The 12,353-nt window shown below is 40.2% G+C and overlaps 1 protein-coding gene across 1 annotated transcript in view; it reads right to left on the reverse strand.

Moving 5' to 3' along the window:
* The window catches only part of VRK1 (vaccinia related kinase 1), a 45,775-nt gene that overhangs the window by 10,240 nt on the left and 23,182 nt on the right, over positions 1-12,353 (reverse strand). The window contains exons 5-10 of the mRNA XM_014541471.1: positions 7,595-7,723; positions 7,387-7,479; positions 5,335-5,467; positions 4,484-4,604; positions 3,895-3,953; positions 1,444-1,622 (exon numbers count right to left, since the gene is read on the reverse strand). Of these exons, the coding sequence (XP_014396957.1) occupies positions 1,444-1,622; positions 3,895-3,953; positions 4,484-4,604; positions 5,335-5,467; positions 7,387-7,479; positions 7,595-7,723 (714 nt within the window). The remainder of the gene's footprint in view (positions 1-1,443; positions 1,623-3,894; positions 3,954-4,483; positions 4,605-5,334; positions 5,468-7,386; positions 7,480-7,594; positions 7,724-12,353) is intronic.

Raw genomic sequence — 12,353 nt, forward strand, 5'->3', positions numbered from 1 at the left:
GGTAATTTGTTTTAACCCTTTTCCTCATAGTTTGGAATACACAATTCCCAAAGGAAGCTGCTGGAGCTTTCAGAATTAACGACTGTAAGACTGGTCACTAATATAAAAAATATATTTATTCTGAAAGTAGTTTTCCTTTTCCATATAAAAGCAGATGATACATTTTATTAAACGATTTCAAATTACAAAGGAAATCAATGTCAACAATTACTAGAAATAATCAATAAACCAAAAAGTTAATGCATACCTGTAAAATCTAAATATTAAAGTAATATCAGGAGTTATTTACATGGCTGCATAATACTTCCCCATAAAGTTCACTATTTAACATTTCTCTCTTAAAAAGTAAGCCCCTTATATGCATATACACTGCTTTATATAATGGCATTTTGGTAAAGAGCAAAATCATATTCAAATGGTAAACAGATCAATAAACAATAAACTTTCAAATTGTAACTTTTCAAATACCAATTTTCAAATAATAAATTCTTTGACCACGCCAACAAAGACAAGATCAACCCTAGGGGCTGACTTGAGGGGGAAAAAACAATACAAACTGTGAGCTGAGTGCCCCTACCAAAATCCCTCTGCCAGGTACCACTATCCCAAGCTAGAATCTCTTGAAAAAATTTAATCACTTGCTACTGTACATAATCTATATATATAAAAGCCTAAGCAACCGTTACGACCAACTGACTGGTGAACTGGTTGCTACGACATGCACTAACCACCAGGGGGCAGATGCAGGAGCTGCCCCCTGGTGGTCAGTGTGCTCCCACAGCCAACCTCCTGCGGCTGGCCAACCTCCCGCAGTCCCTCCCCCCAGCTAGCCGGCCCCAATCGGCCCCGATAGGGACTGGGTGAGATGGCCCCAGTCACCGGCCAGGCTGAGGGACCCCACCTGTGCACGAATTCATGCACCAGGCCTCTAGTCTATCTATATATATAAGAGCCTAAGTGACCGTTCGACCAGTAGCTATGATGCGCACTGACCACCAGGGGGCAGACACTCCGAATGGTAGGTTAGGTTGCTGGCCATGGGTTAGCTTGCTGCTGGGGCCTGTCGGCCCCGAATCTGGTTCACCTGCATCCTGGACCCAGAGAGGAGGGAGGAGGGAGCCCGATTTCTCACAGAATCGGCCATCAGTTAGCTTGCTGCAATATTAAAATATTTTTTCTAATTAATTTCCTTTCAATGTGCATGAATCTGTGCACTAGGCCACTAGTAAATAAATAAATGTTCACTTTTTTCAACCCTCTACATATTTTTCTTTATCATAAAGAGCTTAGCCTGCCCTTAGATAATGAAGATAAATATTTAATTGCCAGCAATCTGTTATTATTTTCTTTCCTGAGCTACTCACTGAGTTACTCTACTGAAATCACTATTTGTTGCAATCACAATCTCAGGAAGTTCAAAGGATAGTCAAAAACAGAATTCACCTTGGTTGTCGTTCTTGCTTTCGGAGCTCCGTTCTCCAAAGCCCCAAGTTCCAGTTTGCCATCATCCTTGCTTCCTATAGACTTTAGTCCTTGCAAAAGAATGTCTTGTAAATTCTGATACAGGGGTTTCTCATCATAGTCCAGCAATTTCACTGTTTCCAGGTATTTAGCAATTTCATCTAAAAAAATAACACAATTATTCTATAATTTTATAATCACAAATACAATATATTTATCCCTTACTTCGAAGAAAATAACTTGTGTTATAGTAAAATTAGAATTAAAATGGATATTTTGTTAAACGATCTTTTTTCAATTACTTCTTCATTGAAAATTGTGCTTCTGAACTCAGAAAATGTCAGAATAAAAAATATATTTTGAGGTATGATGTAAGAAACATTTTTGAAATTGTGAGACAATAAGAAAAAAGATATACTTAAAATTTAAACATTCACAAAAATAACTGCCATAGTTTTAAAGCTATCAAAAACACACAGGAACCTAGAATATAGATTATGAAGTAAAATGTGCTTAAGTACAATGAATATCATAGCCAACTTTTAAAATTCGGGTTCTTCATGTACATGAGAAATAAAACAAACCAAAAACAGGCTGAAGAAAGAAGCAAGGCCTGGTTTTCCCATGAAAGAGAAAAATCACCTTCTGAGTGACAGGTTAACTGTACAGAGGCAGAACCACAGCCATAAAGAGAAACCTTACTAGTCCAGATCACCACCTCTCAGCACCAAGAATCCACCTCTAGGCGACTGACTCACGCCTACGTAGCCCCAGCCTCGCCCTTGCCCTGACCTGCAGACTGGTGCACACACTGCCTCACACAGTAGCTCTAGGATGTGTAACTGTCATCTCAAATCCCAACAAATCTAAACCTAAACCCCTGACCTGCCCCTACATCTGCCCCCTGTGGTTTCCCAGTCTGGGTGACTGAGACCTCCACCCTCCAGCTCCTCCAGCCGGCACTCTTCTTCCCACACCCACACCCACACCCACACCCAACCAATACATGGCTCCTGCCAGTGCTACATGCACACGGAACACATTCACTCACTCAAGTACATACTAAGCATCCATTACGGATCAGGTAAGATTCTAGATACTTGACATACATGAGTTAAAAAGAGAGAAAACAAAACCCTCTTTTCAACTTCTCAATCTGATCGAGGGGATCTATAAACCTGAAGCATCATCACTGAGCTTGGTCAACTACTGAAAATTCCCTCGGAGAGGAAAATGTCCAGGATGTCCTCTTTCACCAATGTGTTCAGCACAATAGTCATGTGTGCTTTTAGCCAATACAGTAAGGCAAGAAATAAAAGGCACAGAGTTGAATGCCAGCTATAGAACAGTTTATTCACAAACATGATAGTGTATATAATATCCTAAGGAATCTATTTAAAAAATACTAGAATAGGTAAACATAACAAGGTCACAAAAGCAAGGTAAGTATATAAAAATCTATTTCTGTATACTAGCAACAAGCAATTGGAAAATATTTTAAAATATATATCCCATAACATTGCATCAAAAGCATGAAACACAATGAAAGATGGGCAAGATTTTTTGCAGAGTAAAGTATAAAACACAGATGAGAGAAACAGAGACGAAATCGAATGGAGGATATACCATACTGGTAGACTGGCACCCTCAATGTTGTAACAATACTAATGCCCCCCAATCAGTCCACAGTCAATGCAACTGCACTCAGAGTTCCAGCAGACTGGGGATGGGGGTGTGTGTAAAAGTGACAAGGTGGTTCTTAAATTTACATAGATATGCTAAAGACCAAGAATAGCAAAATAGCAAGGGCAAGTTTAAAGAACAGTGCTGGACAACTTAACCTTCCAGATATCAAGACTTAAGATAAAGCTACAATAATTGAGGCAGTATGGCCCAAGAAGAGGCTTTTCCCGACTTCCAGAGCTTACTCCCTAGCTCCTTCCTACAATGCTAATGGCACCTGGTCAGTGAGGCCAGCCCTGCCCACCCATTTCAAACCCCAGCCCTCCTCCCTACTTCACTCCCTAGTTCTACTCTGTGCTTTCTTCTTTTCCATTGCACCGACCACATAAGACACTGCAATGCACTCGGTTTTTCACTGTGTGTCTCTTCCAACCAGAGCGTGAGCTTCATGAGGACAGGGACTTGTATGTCTTGTTCACCGGTGTATCTCTGGTGCCTAGAAGGGCCCCTGGCACACAATGAAGCCTCAATAAAGAAACAGCTGCATGAATGAATGAAATTTGGTTCCCCTCCTAAAAGCAGTAAGTAACTGAATGAAGCTCAAGTATCCCTGTAGCCACTTCTTTTTTGATGGGAACAGGCCCCATTACAATTTCACCTGAACTCTCACATTAAGGAATATCCAATGGACATCATGACTTTCTCTCAGAAAACAAAACCCATGTGAATATGTAAGAAGTCTTATCCTACCTGGCTTATTTTTCTCAGGAAAACATTTGTCCATCAAACCTGCAATATTTTCTCTGTATCTGTTAAAAATTAAAGAATGAGACACTGTTTGAGCTTGATGCCATAGAAAGTTATTAATATTTAATAACAGTAAATAGCACTCTAAGCAGCACTGTGCTATATCCTAAATATCCTTATAGACATTCTTCTAAAATAAATTGAACACAAGACCAAGAAACCACCCTAGCCAGTTTGGCATAGTAGATAGAGGATTGGTCTGTAGACTGAAGGCTCCCAGGTTTGATTCTGGTCAAGGGCACATGCCCGGGGTTGCGGGCTCAATCCCCAGTAGGAGGCATGCAGGAGGCAGTCGATCAATGTTCTTTCTCATCACTGATGTTTCTATCTCTCTCTCCCTCTCCCTTCTTCTCTGAAATCAATAAAAACATATATATATTAAAAAAAACCACAAGAAACCTTACTATTTAACAAGTACTTTGTTATTTCTATTTTAATATCAGTTAAAGCTACAGTTCCAGTAAAGAAATTCTGATTGGAAAACATTTGCCTTATCATGAGCTTCCCAAATTAATTTGTGAGTCTCCTTTACCTAATTTTGGAATCTCTAACATAGTTAGGATCTTTCAAATTATCCTCCCAGGGCAGGTGGCCGCTGAGCCACTGGACCATGCAGTAACCGAGTATTTCCAGGTCGCCACGTCTTGATGGGGCTGTGAACACAGAAGAAGTAGATGAAGCACACTGAAATCATTCTTAAGGTGCAATTTCAATTATATATAAAGCAATAAGGTAAAACAGTCAACTCTACAGTCTTGTTTTTCATAAATTCTGCCTGCATTTAAAGAAAGTATTGAATATTGGATAATACAAAGAAATAATTTACCCCCCGGCTAATAATTTATTTTAAAACCCAAATTGGCAAACTCCAGAGTTCCAAACCGAGACTATTAATCTAGGAAATAAAATATAAAATAATGCCACATTTAATATTTAAGATATTAAAAATGCTACGAGCTATTAAGAGGCCCAGAGAACTGGGGGGTTTAGCTCCCCCACAGAAGTGGGCACAGAAAAAAGAAACAACAGCTGAAGAAAGAGACCAACTTATTAACAGGTGACGAAATACAAGTTTACCTGTTATAAAGTTGTAGCTGCATGAAAACTTAGATTTTTAAGGGGAAAAACAACCAACATTCTGATTAAGTTAAAAGCAACCGAAAAGAAACACTCGCTGCAGTGACTGAGCCACTTCGCTGCTGAGACACTGGCGCTCGGGCTCAGAGAGAGCAGAGGCTGCTGCAGGCATCCGCCTCCCCTTCCTCCCGTCCCACTTCGCCTCTTCAATCTTCTCTCCTTAGTTACGTATGCAGAACTAAGAACCGTATGGGATCCAGGTGAAATGTTAGCTGTGCATTTCTTGCTCAGCTGCTGCTGACATACCCACGCCATTGTGCGCGTCGATGCTGGTGAATTCAATAGTGCCATCATGACATCTTTTGGGGTCTTCCTTATATTCTTTATGACTTCCGTCTGGGCAGTAGCGATAAGCAAGGCCATAATCTACCAGGTACACCTATAAATTTGTAAGCGCAAATTTAAGCCAGGAGACTGCACATACCCTCCCACAAAACCACAGCATAGCACCCAGACAAGGTAGGTCCTGTATGCAAACAACAGCAAAGGCTTACTTCTGAAAGGCTCTTTACTTAAAGGAAAGTGTCAGATGACCATGTAGCTACAGTATAGACAGTATCACCTGACTTTGATTACTTTCTGGATAAGTATGTTATACTTCTCCTTAATCTTCTACTGAGCAAGGATTATAAACCCCACACTTCTCCTTACAGTCTGAAAAAAAAACCCAAAACTGAGCACAAAGCAAACCATCGTACTTGTTGAGATACAACTGCCACACTCTAGTATAATCCTGCTAACCTTCATTCCTCTGCTTCTTCACTTGTAAAATAATCAAATATCAATTCACTTCATAAAAGTGTTTCAGATCATGATTTAAAAAACTTTTAGATGAGGTTCTTATCTACATTTAAATATTATATATTAAAGTCAAGTCTTCAAAATTAAAGCTACATTTTAATGTTACATACACACACATCTGTGGACATATACATGTGGGTCTGATTAGCATACAAATCTAATAACCTGGCTTTCTCTATGCCAGAGCCTCTATTACATTCCTAGTTCTGGGAACTGTCTCACAAATGTATGCAGCTGGTCACAAGAGGGAAGTGAAGTAAAAATATGGGGATGGATCTAGCACATACATCTAATACTAGAAAAATAATCCCATCCAAAGCATATGCCCAAAGAATAAGAGAGCTGCAAAAATACTTCCCTAGAAACAAAAGGCAGCAGGTTTTAGTCAACTGCAAACTGAAATAGGCTGTACTATTATTTATGATATTGCATAAGTCCAGTCTACTTCAATTAATAGAATCCTTACCGTTTGGGGTCTTAGCTTTGTTTTGTTTGTTTCTAATCTAAAACAAGATGGCTCGCAATTCTGTGACTGCCTTTAAGCTTTCTGCATGAGCATGCTTTAGTATAGCAGCTCTCTTCTGCATATGCATACAGATCTCTATGGCCACCATAAAGGAGATGGGAGGGGAAGCAAATACATGAGTGATAGAAAAAGAAAGAGGAGCCTAAGTTAAAAGGAAAAAATAAGCAAGAAGTTAAAGACAGGTTTGAGGGAAAGAAAAATGAAGTACGGACTACTGCCATAAACACATTTAAAATGTTTAAATAATCTTTTTTCATACAAGATCAAGTTAGTAGAGAACATACAGAATGGAATAAGTACAGTAGCCCAACAGTGAAATGTCAACTAAACCTTACTTACCAAAATCATAGAAACAGTTATAAGAAAATTGTATAGATCCATTGACTCCAACTAAACTAACTCAAATAAAGGTAAAATAACATTAGCTTTTCTCCTTTCCTTAAAAAGTAAAAATTACAAAGGAAATGTAATAAACTAAAAAAAAAAAAATGCAAATTTAAATTTCAAACACTAAGGGCATACAAATTTAGACAGCTACGTTATTTCTGTAAACCAACTGATTTGAATAATCAACATGTTAAAGACCAAATTTCTCAACAGAACACTTACATTTGATGGATTTCTTGAACAAAGGAAATAAAAACATGACAAAGCAGACAGGCAAACATAATTCATTGGTGCACTATATAATTTTAAGCTCCCACCCCCAAATAGCTATTTGAAATTCATTTTGTATCACAAGCACTTCTTCTGAATATTATTTAGGGCAAAATAGCCAACTTGATAAAGTGCCAACAAATAGCATCAACAATGTAAAATGTTAACTAGAGAAAAGTGTCAAGAAAAAATATTATTATTACCGTATCTACTTCAAAAAGTAAAACTTCTGCATGGGTTTGAAAGTTCAAAACAGCCATATTTGTTTTCAAACAACAGGTTTCAAATTGTAGAAGTTAAAGTTATAAAACTACCTGGTCAGGATCCTTGCAGCTCAGAAGAAGATTTGAGGCCTTGATATCTCCGTGCACATACTCATGCTCGTGAATATATTCCAGAATATCCAGCTGAAAACATCACATAGAGTAAGTTAATGCAGTACCCAATACCAACCAGCAGAGGACCAAGCTTCAACACAACAGCTTCACTGGGTTAAAAACAAGGAACATGTAGCTCACATACAATTCTTAAGCTTAGCTGCAAGACAGTTTTCCGAGAAAACCTTTTGGCATTTGCTTCATATATTTTCTGAAGGTCACTCCCAAAGCGATCCATGACCATAAATCTGTAACTGAAGACAAACAAGAAAAGTCAATGGACAAAACAGACCTCTGGAAAACTGACTGTAGTGAGTACTCCTGTCAGAGTGATTTTTCAAGGCAATGTTTAGGAAGAAAGAAGAAAGAAAAGGAAAGAAAGATAAACATTTGAAACAGTTTCTTCTGACTATAATTCTCAAGAGCCTCCTCTTGGTCTCATCTAGTAAGAGGAGACCATATGCCATGTAATATAACGCCCACAGAGAATCCAACAGATTCATTCACAGTAAGGACAAAACAATCTGAGGGAGAATATCACTGTTTTTTTCTGACAGTTAAAGTTAATGTATGTTTCTGGATATTAGCTTCCTTCCTGTGACAGCTTTTCTCAATTTGTAAGGCACATTTTAGCAATATTAGTACCATTCTGTTTAAATCAAGACTGTCAAGAGATGCTGTAACAATAGCTAAATTCAGCCCAGCCGGTGTGGCTCAATGGCTGAGTGTCGACCCAGGCACCAAGAGGTAGCTCGTTCCATTCCCGGTCAGGGCACATGCCCAGGTTGTGAGCTCAATCCCCAGTAGAGGATGCACAGAAGGCAGCCAATCATTGTTTCTATCTCTCTCCTTCTCCCTTCCTCTCTCTGAAATCAATAAAAACATTTTTTTAATTTTTTTAGATAAATTCAATAAAATTGTTTAAATCGTGCAAAAGAACTATATATTAAATACTCAACAGACAAGAATTGGAGAAGAAAAAAGTATTCTGAAACAATGTGAAGATTTTTGGTTTTGTCCTGGCCAGTGTTGCTCAGTGGTTTAAAGTGTCAGCCTTCGGAAAGAGGGGCCACAGGTTCGATTCCCTGTCAAGGGCATATACCTAGGTTGCAGATTCAATCCCCTGCCCCAGTCAGCACGCAAGCAGGAGGCAACCAATAGAAGTGTCTCTCTCACATCAATGTTTCTCTCTCTGCTTCTCCCCCTCCCTTCCACTCTTTTTAAAAATCAATGGAAAAATATCTCAGGTGAGGATTAACAACAACAACAAAAAAAAGACAAGTCAAATAATAAATTTAGAATTCTACCCATTTTTATACTAGAAGAGAATTAGAAATCATCTTTTGTGAACATCTTTAATAAGTAATTAATGTCTATGGAAGTAAAGTTATTTGCCCAAAGTCATACAATTAGCCAGTGGCAAATGCAAGAGTTTCCAGTGCCTTAAACTCTGAGATAATAAAAAGGGAACAATAAATTTGACTGCCAAGTTCCCTTTGTACAACAGGTTTTCAAAGACTGAGGGGTGACCAAGGACACATGTACATGTTACAAATAAGTGGTATGTATACAATTATTATAAAACTAGAGGCCCAGTGCACGAAATTCATGCACTCGGGGAACGAGGGTCCCTCAGCCTGGCCTGCGCCCTCTCACAGACCGACAAGGGTCCCTCAGCCTGGCCTGCGCCCTCTCGCAGACGGGGAGCCCTTGGGCCTAAGCCAGCAGTCAGACATCCTTAGCGCTGCCACGGAAACAGGAGAGGCTCCCAACACCGCCGCTGTGCTTGCCAGCCATGAGCCCAGCTTCTGGCTGAGCAACACTCCCCCTGTGGGAGCGCACTGACCACCAGGGGGCAGCTCTTGCCTTGAGCATCTTCCCCCTGGTGGTCAGTGCGTGTCATAGCAACTGGTTGTTCTGCCGTTCAGTCAATTTGCATATTAGCCTTTTATTATATAGGATAATATATGGGTAACAATAACACAGCCTCTACTGACAGTCTGAAAGAGGGCTGAACCACAATTACTTAATTCCTGGAAACTTGGATAAACAATGCAAATAATGGGAAAATATAAATCAGTATAAATAATTTAATAATGATAACAGATAACCTTTTTATACAATACTGATACTGTTCTAAGCACTATATACATATTAATTCAAATCAGTTACAGGGAAAAGTAAAGATTTCTGGCACACAAAAAAGGATTTTTGTATCTGTACTTTTATAAGAACCAAAATGATTGTTTTTAAGAGATTCAACCTAAAAAGCAAATCAATACCTTAGAGGTGATTAATGCTCCATTTTAGGAGACACTTGCAGCCACTTTATGTGATAGAAGGAAGAGGCTGGGAGGCAAGAGAACTACTAGTAAATGGTGGTCTAAGGACTAAACCTGCGTGTCTGGTTCCAGAGTTCCTGTGCTCCACAGCACCCTCCAGTCCATGCCGGGAGTTCTCTCCTGCAGCTCCTGTCAGCTACCTTAGGGCCAACCGGCGACCCCCACCACCTCGCCAGGCCTGATCACTTCACAGGAGCCACACACACAAGCCCTGTTTAACTGGCTCTCTGCTTTATCACACAATAAGTGATAAAACTGTATAGGCAAAATGTGCTATGATAGTGTGGGCAACTTTAAGAAAAAGCACCATTCCCAAACCAAAAGAAAAAAGGGAGAGAGGAAAAGAGAAAAGGAGGGTACAAGGAAGGGAGGGAGGGAAATGATATGATGATTGCAACTAACATTTTTTTAATATATTTTTATTGACTTCAGAGAGAGGAAGGGAGAGAGAAAGAGAAACACCAATGATGGGAGAGAACCATTGATAGGCTGCCTCCTGCACGCCCCCTACTGGGGATCGATCCCGCAACTCGGGCATGTGCCCTTGACTGGAATCAAACCTGGGATCCTTCAGTCCGCAGGCAGACGCTCTATCCAATGAGCCAAACCAGCTAGGGCACAACTAACATTTACTGAGCCCATACTCTGTGCCAGTAACTCCATAAAGTCCTATTATCCCATCTTAACTTACTTAATCAATCCTTGATCTATACTATTTCTCCAGAAAATTCCATAAAAATATAGACTCTTGTTCCAGCAAAACCATACATAACAAAATATAATCTATCATATTTTGGGGAAATCCTAAGAGGTGCATGGTTCCAGAATCAGAACCTTCAAGGAGACCTCTGGCTCCCACCCAACACCGACCTCCACCCCACCTTTTCTACCCGAGCCCAGGTCTGGCTCAGCATTCCATCCCCTCCCACACAGCCAAGTGCCTCCCCACGCCAATCAGTGACCGCATTGCATGCCCGAAACTGGTTTCAGAAGGACCTGATGAAACTATGACCAAGAAAACAGGACAGGCCCTAACCAGTTTGGCTCAGTGGATAGAGCGTCAGCCTGTGGATAATTGGATAGTGAGATGCTGATTAGCCAATGGGAAGGGTAGCTCGTACGCCAATTACCATGTTTCTCTTTTATTAGTGTAGATAATATATGGGTAACAATAACACAGCCTCTACTGACAGTCTGAAAGAGGGCTGAACCACAATTACTTAATTCCTGGAAACTTGGATAAACAATGCAAATAATGGGAAAATATAAATCAGTATAAATAATTTAATAATGATAACAGATAACCTTTTTATACAATCCTGATACTGTTCTAAGCACTATATACATATTAATTCAAATCAGTTACAGGGAAAAGTAAAGATTTCTGGCACACAAAAAAGGATTTTTGTATCTGTACTTTTATAAGAACCAAAATGATTGTTTTTAAGAGATTCAACCTAAAAAGCAAATCAATACCTTAGAGGTGATTAATGCTCCATTTTAGGAGACACTTGCAGCCACTTTATGTGATAGAAGGAAGAGGCTGGGAGGCAAGAGAACTACTAGTAAATGGTGGTCTAAGGACTAAACCTGCGTGTCTGGTTCCAGAGTTCCTGTGCTCCACAGCACCCTCCAGTCCATGCCGGGAGTTCTCTCCTGCAGCTCCTGTCAGCTACCTTAGGGCCAACCGGCGACCCCCACCACCTCGCCAGGCCTGATCACTTCACAGGAGCCACACACACAAGCCCTGTTTAACTGGCTCTCTGCTTTATCACACAATAAGTGATAAAACTGTATAGGCAAAATGTGCTATGATAGTGTGGGCAACTTTAAGAAAAAGCACCATTCCCAAACCAAAAGAAAAAAGGGAGAGAGGAAAAGAGAAAAGGAGGGTACAAGGAAGGGAGGGAGGGAAATGATATGATGATTGCAACTAACATTTTTTTAATATATTTTTATTGACTTCAGAGAGAGGAAGGGAGAGAGAAAGAGAAACACCAATGATGGGAGAGAACCATTGATTGGCTGCCTCCTGCATGCCCCCTACTGGGGATCGATCCCGCAACTCGGGCATGTGCCCTTGACTGGAATCAAACCTGGGACCCTTCAGTCCGCAGGCAATGAGCCAAACCAGCTAGGGCACAACTAACATTTACTGAGCCCATACTCTGTGCCAGAACAACCCCCTTAAGAATTACGTTTCAATTTCATCTTCACAGTAACTCCATAAAGTCCTATTATCCCATCTTAACTTACTTAATCAATCCTTGATCTATACTATTTCTCCAGAAAATTCCATAAAAATATAGACTCTTGTTCCAGCAAAACCATACATAACAAAATATAATCTATCATATTTTGGGGAAATCCTAAGAGGTGCATGGTTCCAGAATCAGAACCTTCAAGGAGACCTCTGGCTCCCACCCAACACCGACCTCCACCCCACCTTTTCTACCCGAGCCCAGGTCTGGCTCAGCATTCCATCCCCTCCCACACAGCCAAGTGCCTCCCCACGCCAATCAGTGACCGCATTGCATGCCCGAAACTGGTTTCAGAAGGACC

This window comes from Myotis brandtii, unplaced genomic scaffold (assembly GCF_000412655.1).
Source record: "Myotis brandtii unplaced genomic scaffold, ASM41265v1 scaffold273, whole genome shotgun sequence".
In the NCBI taxonomy this organism is placed as follows: Eukaryota; Metazoa; Chordata; class Mammalia; order Chiroptera; family Vespertilionidae; genus Myotis; species Myotis brandtii.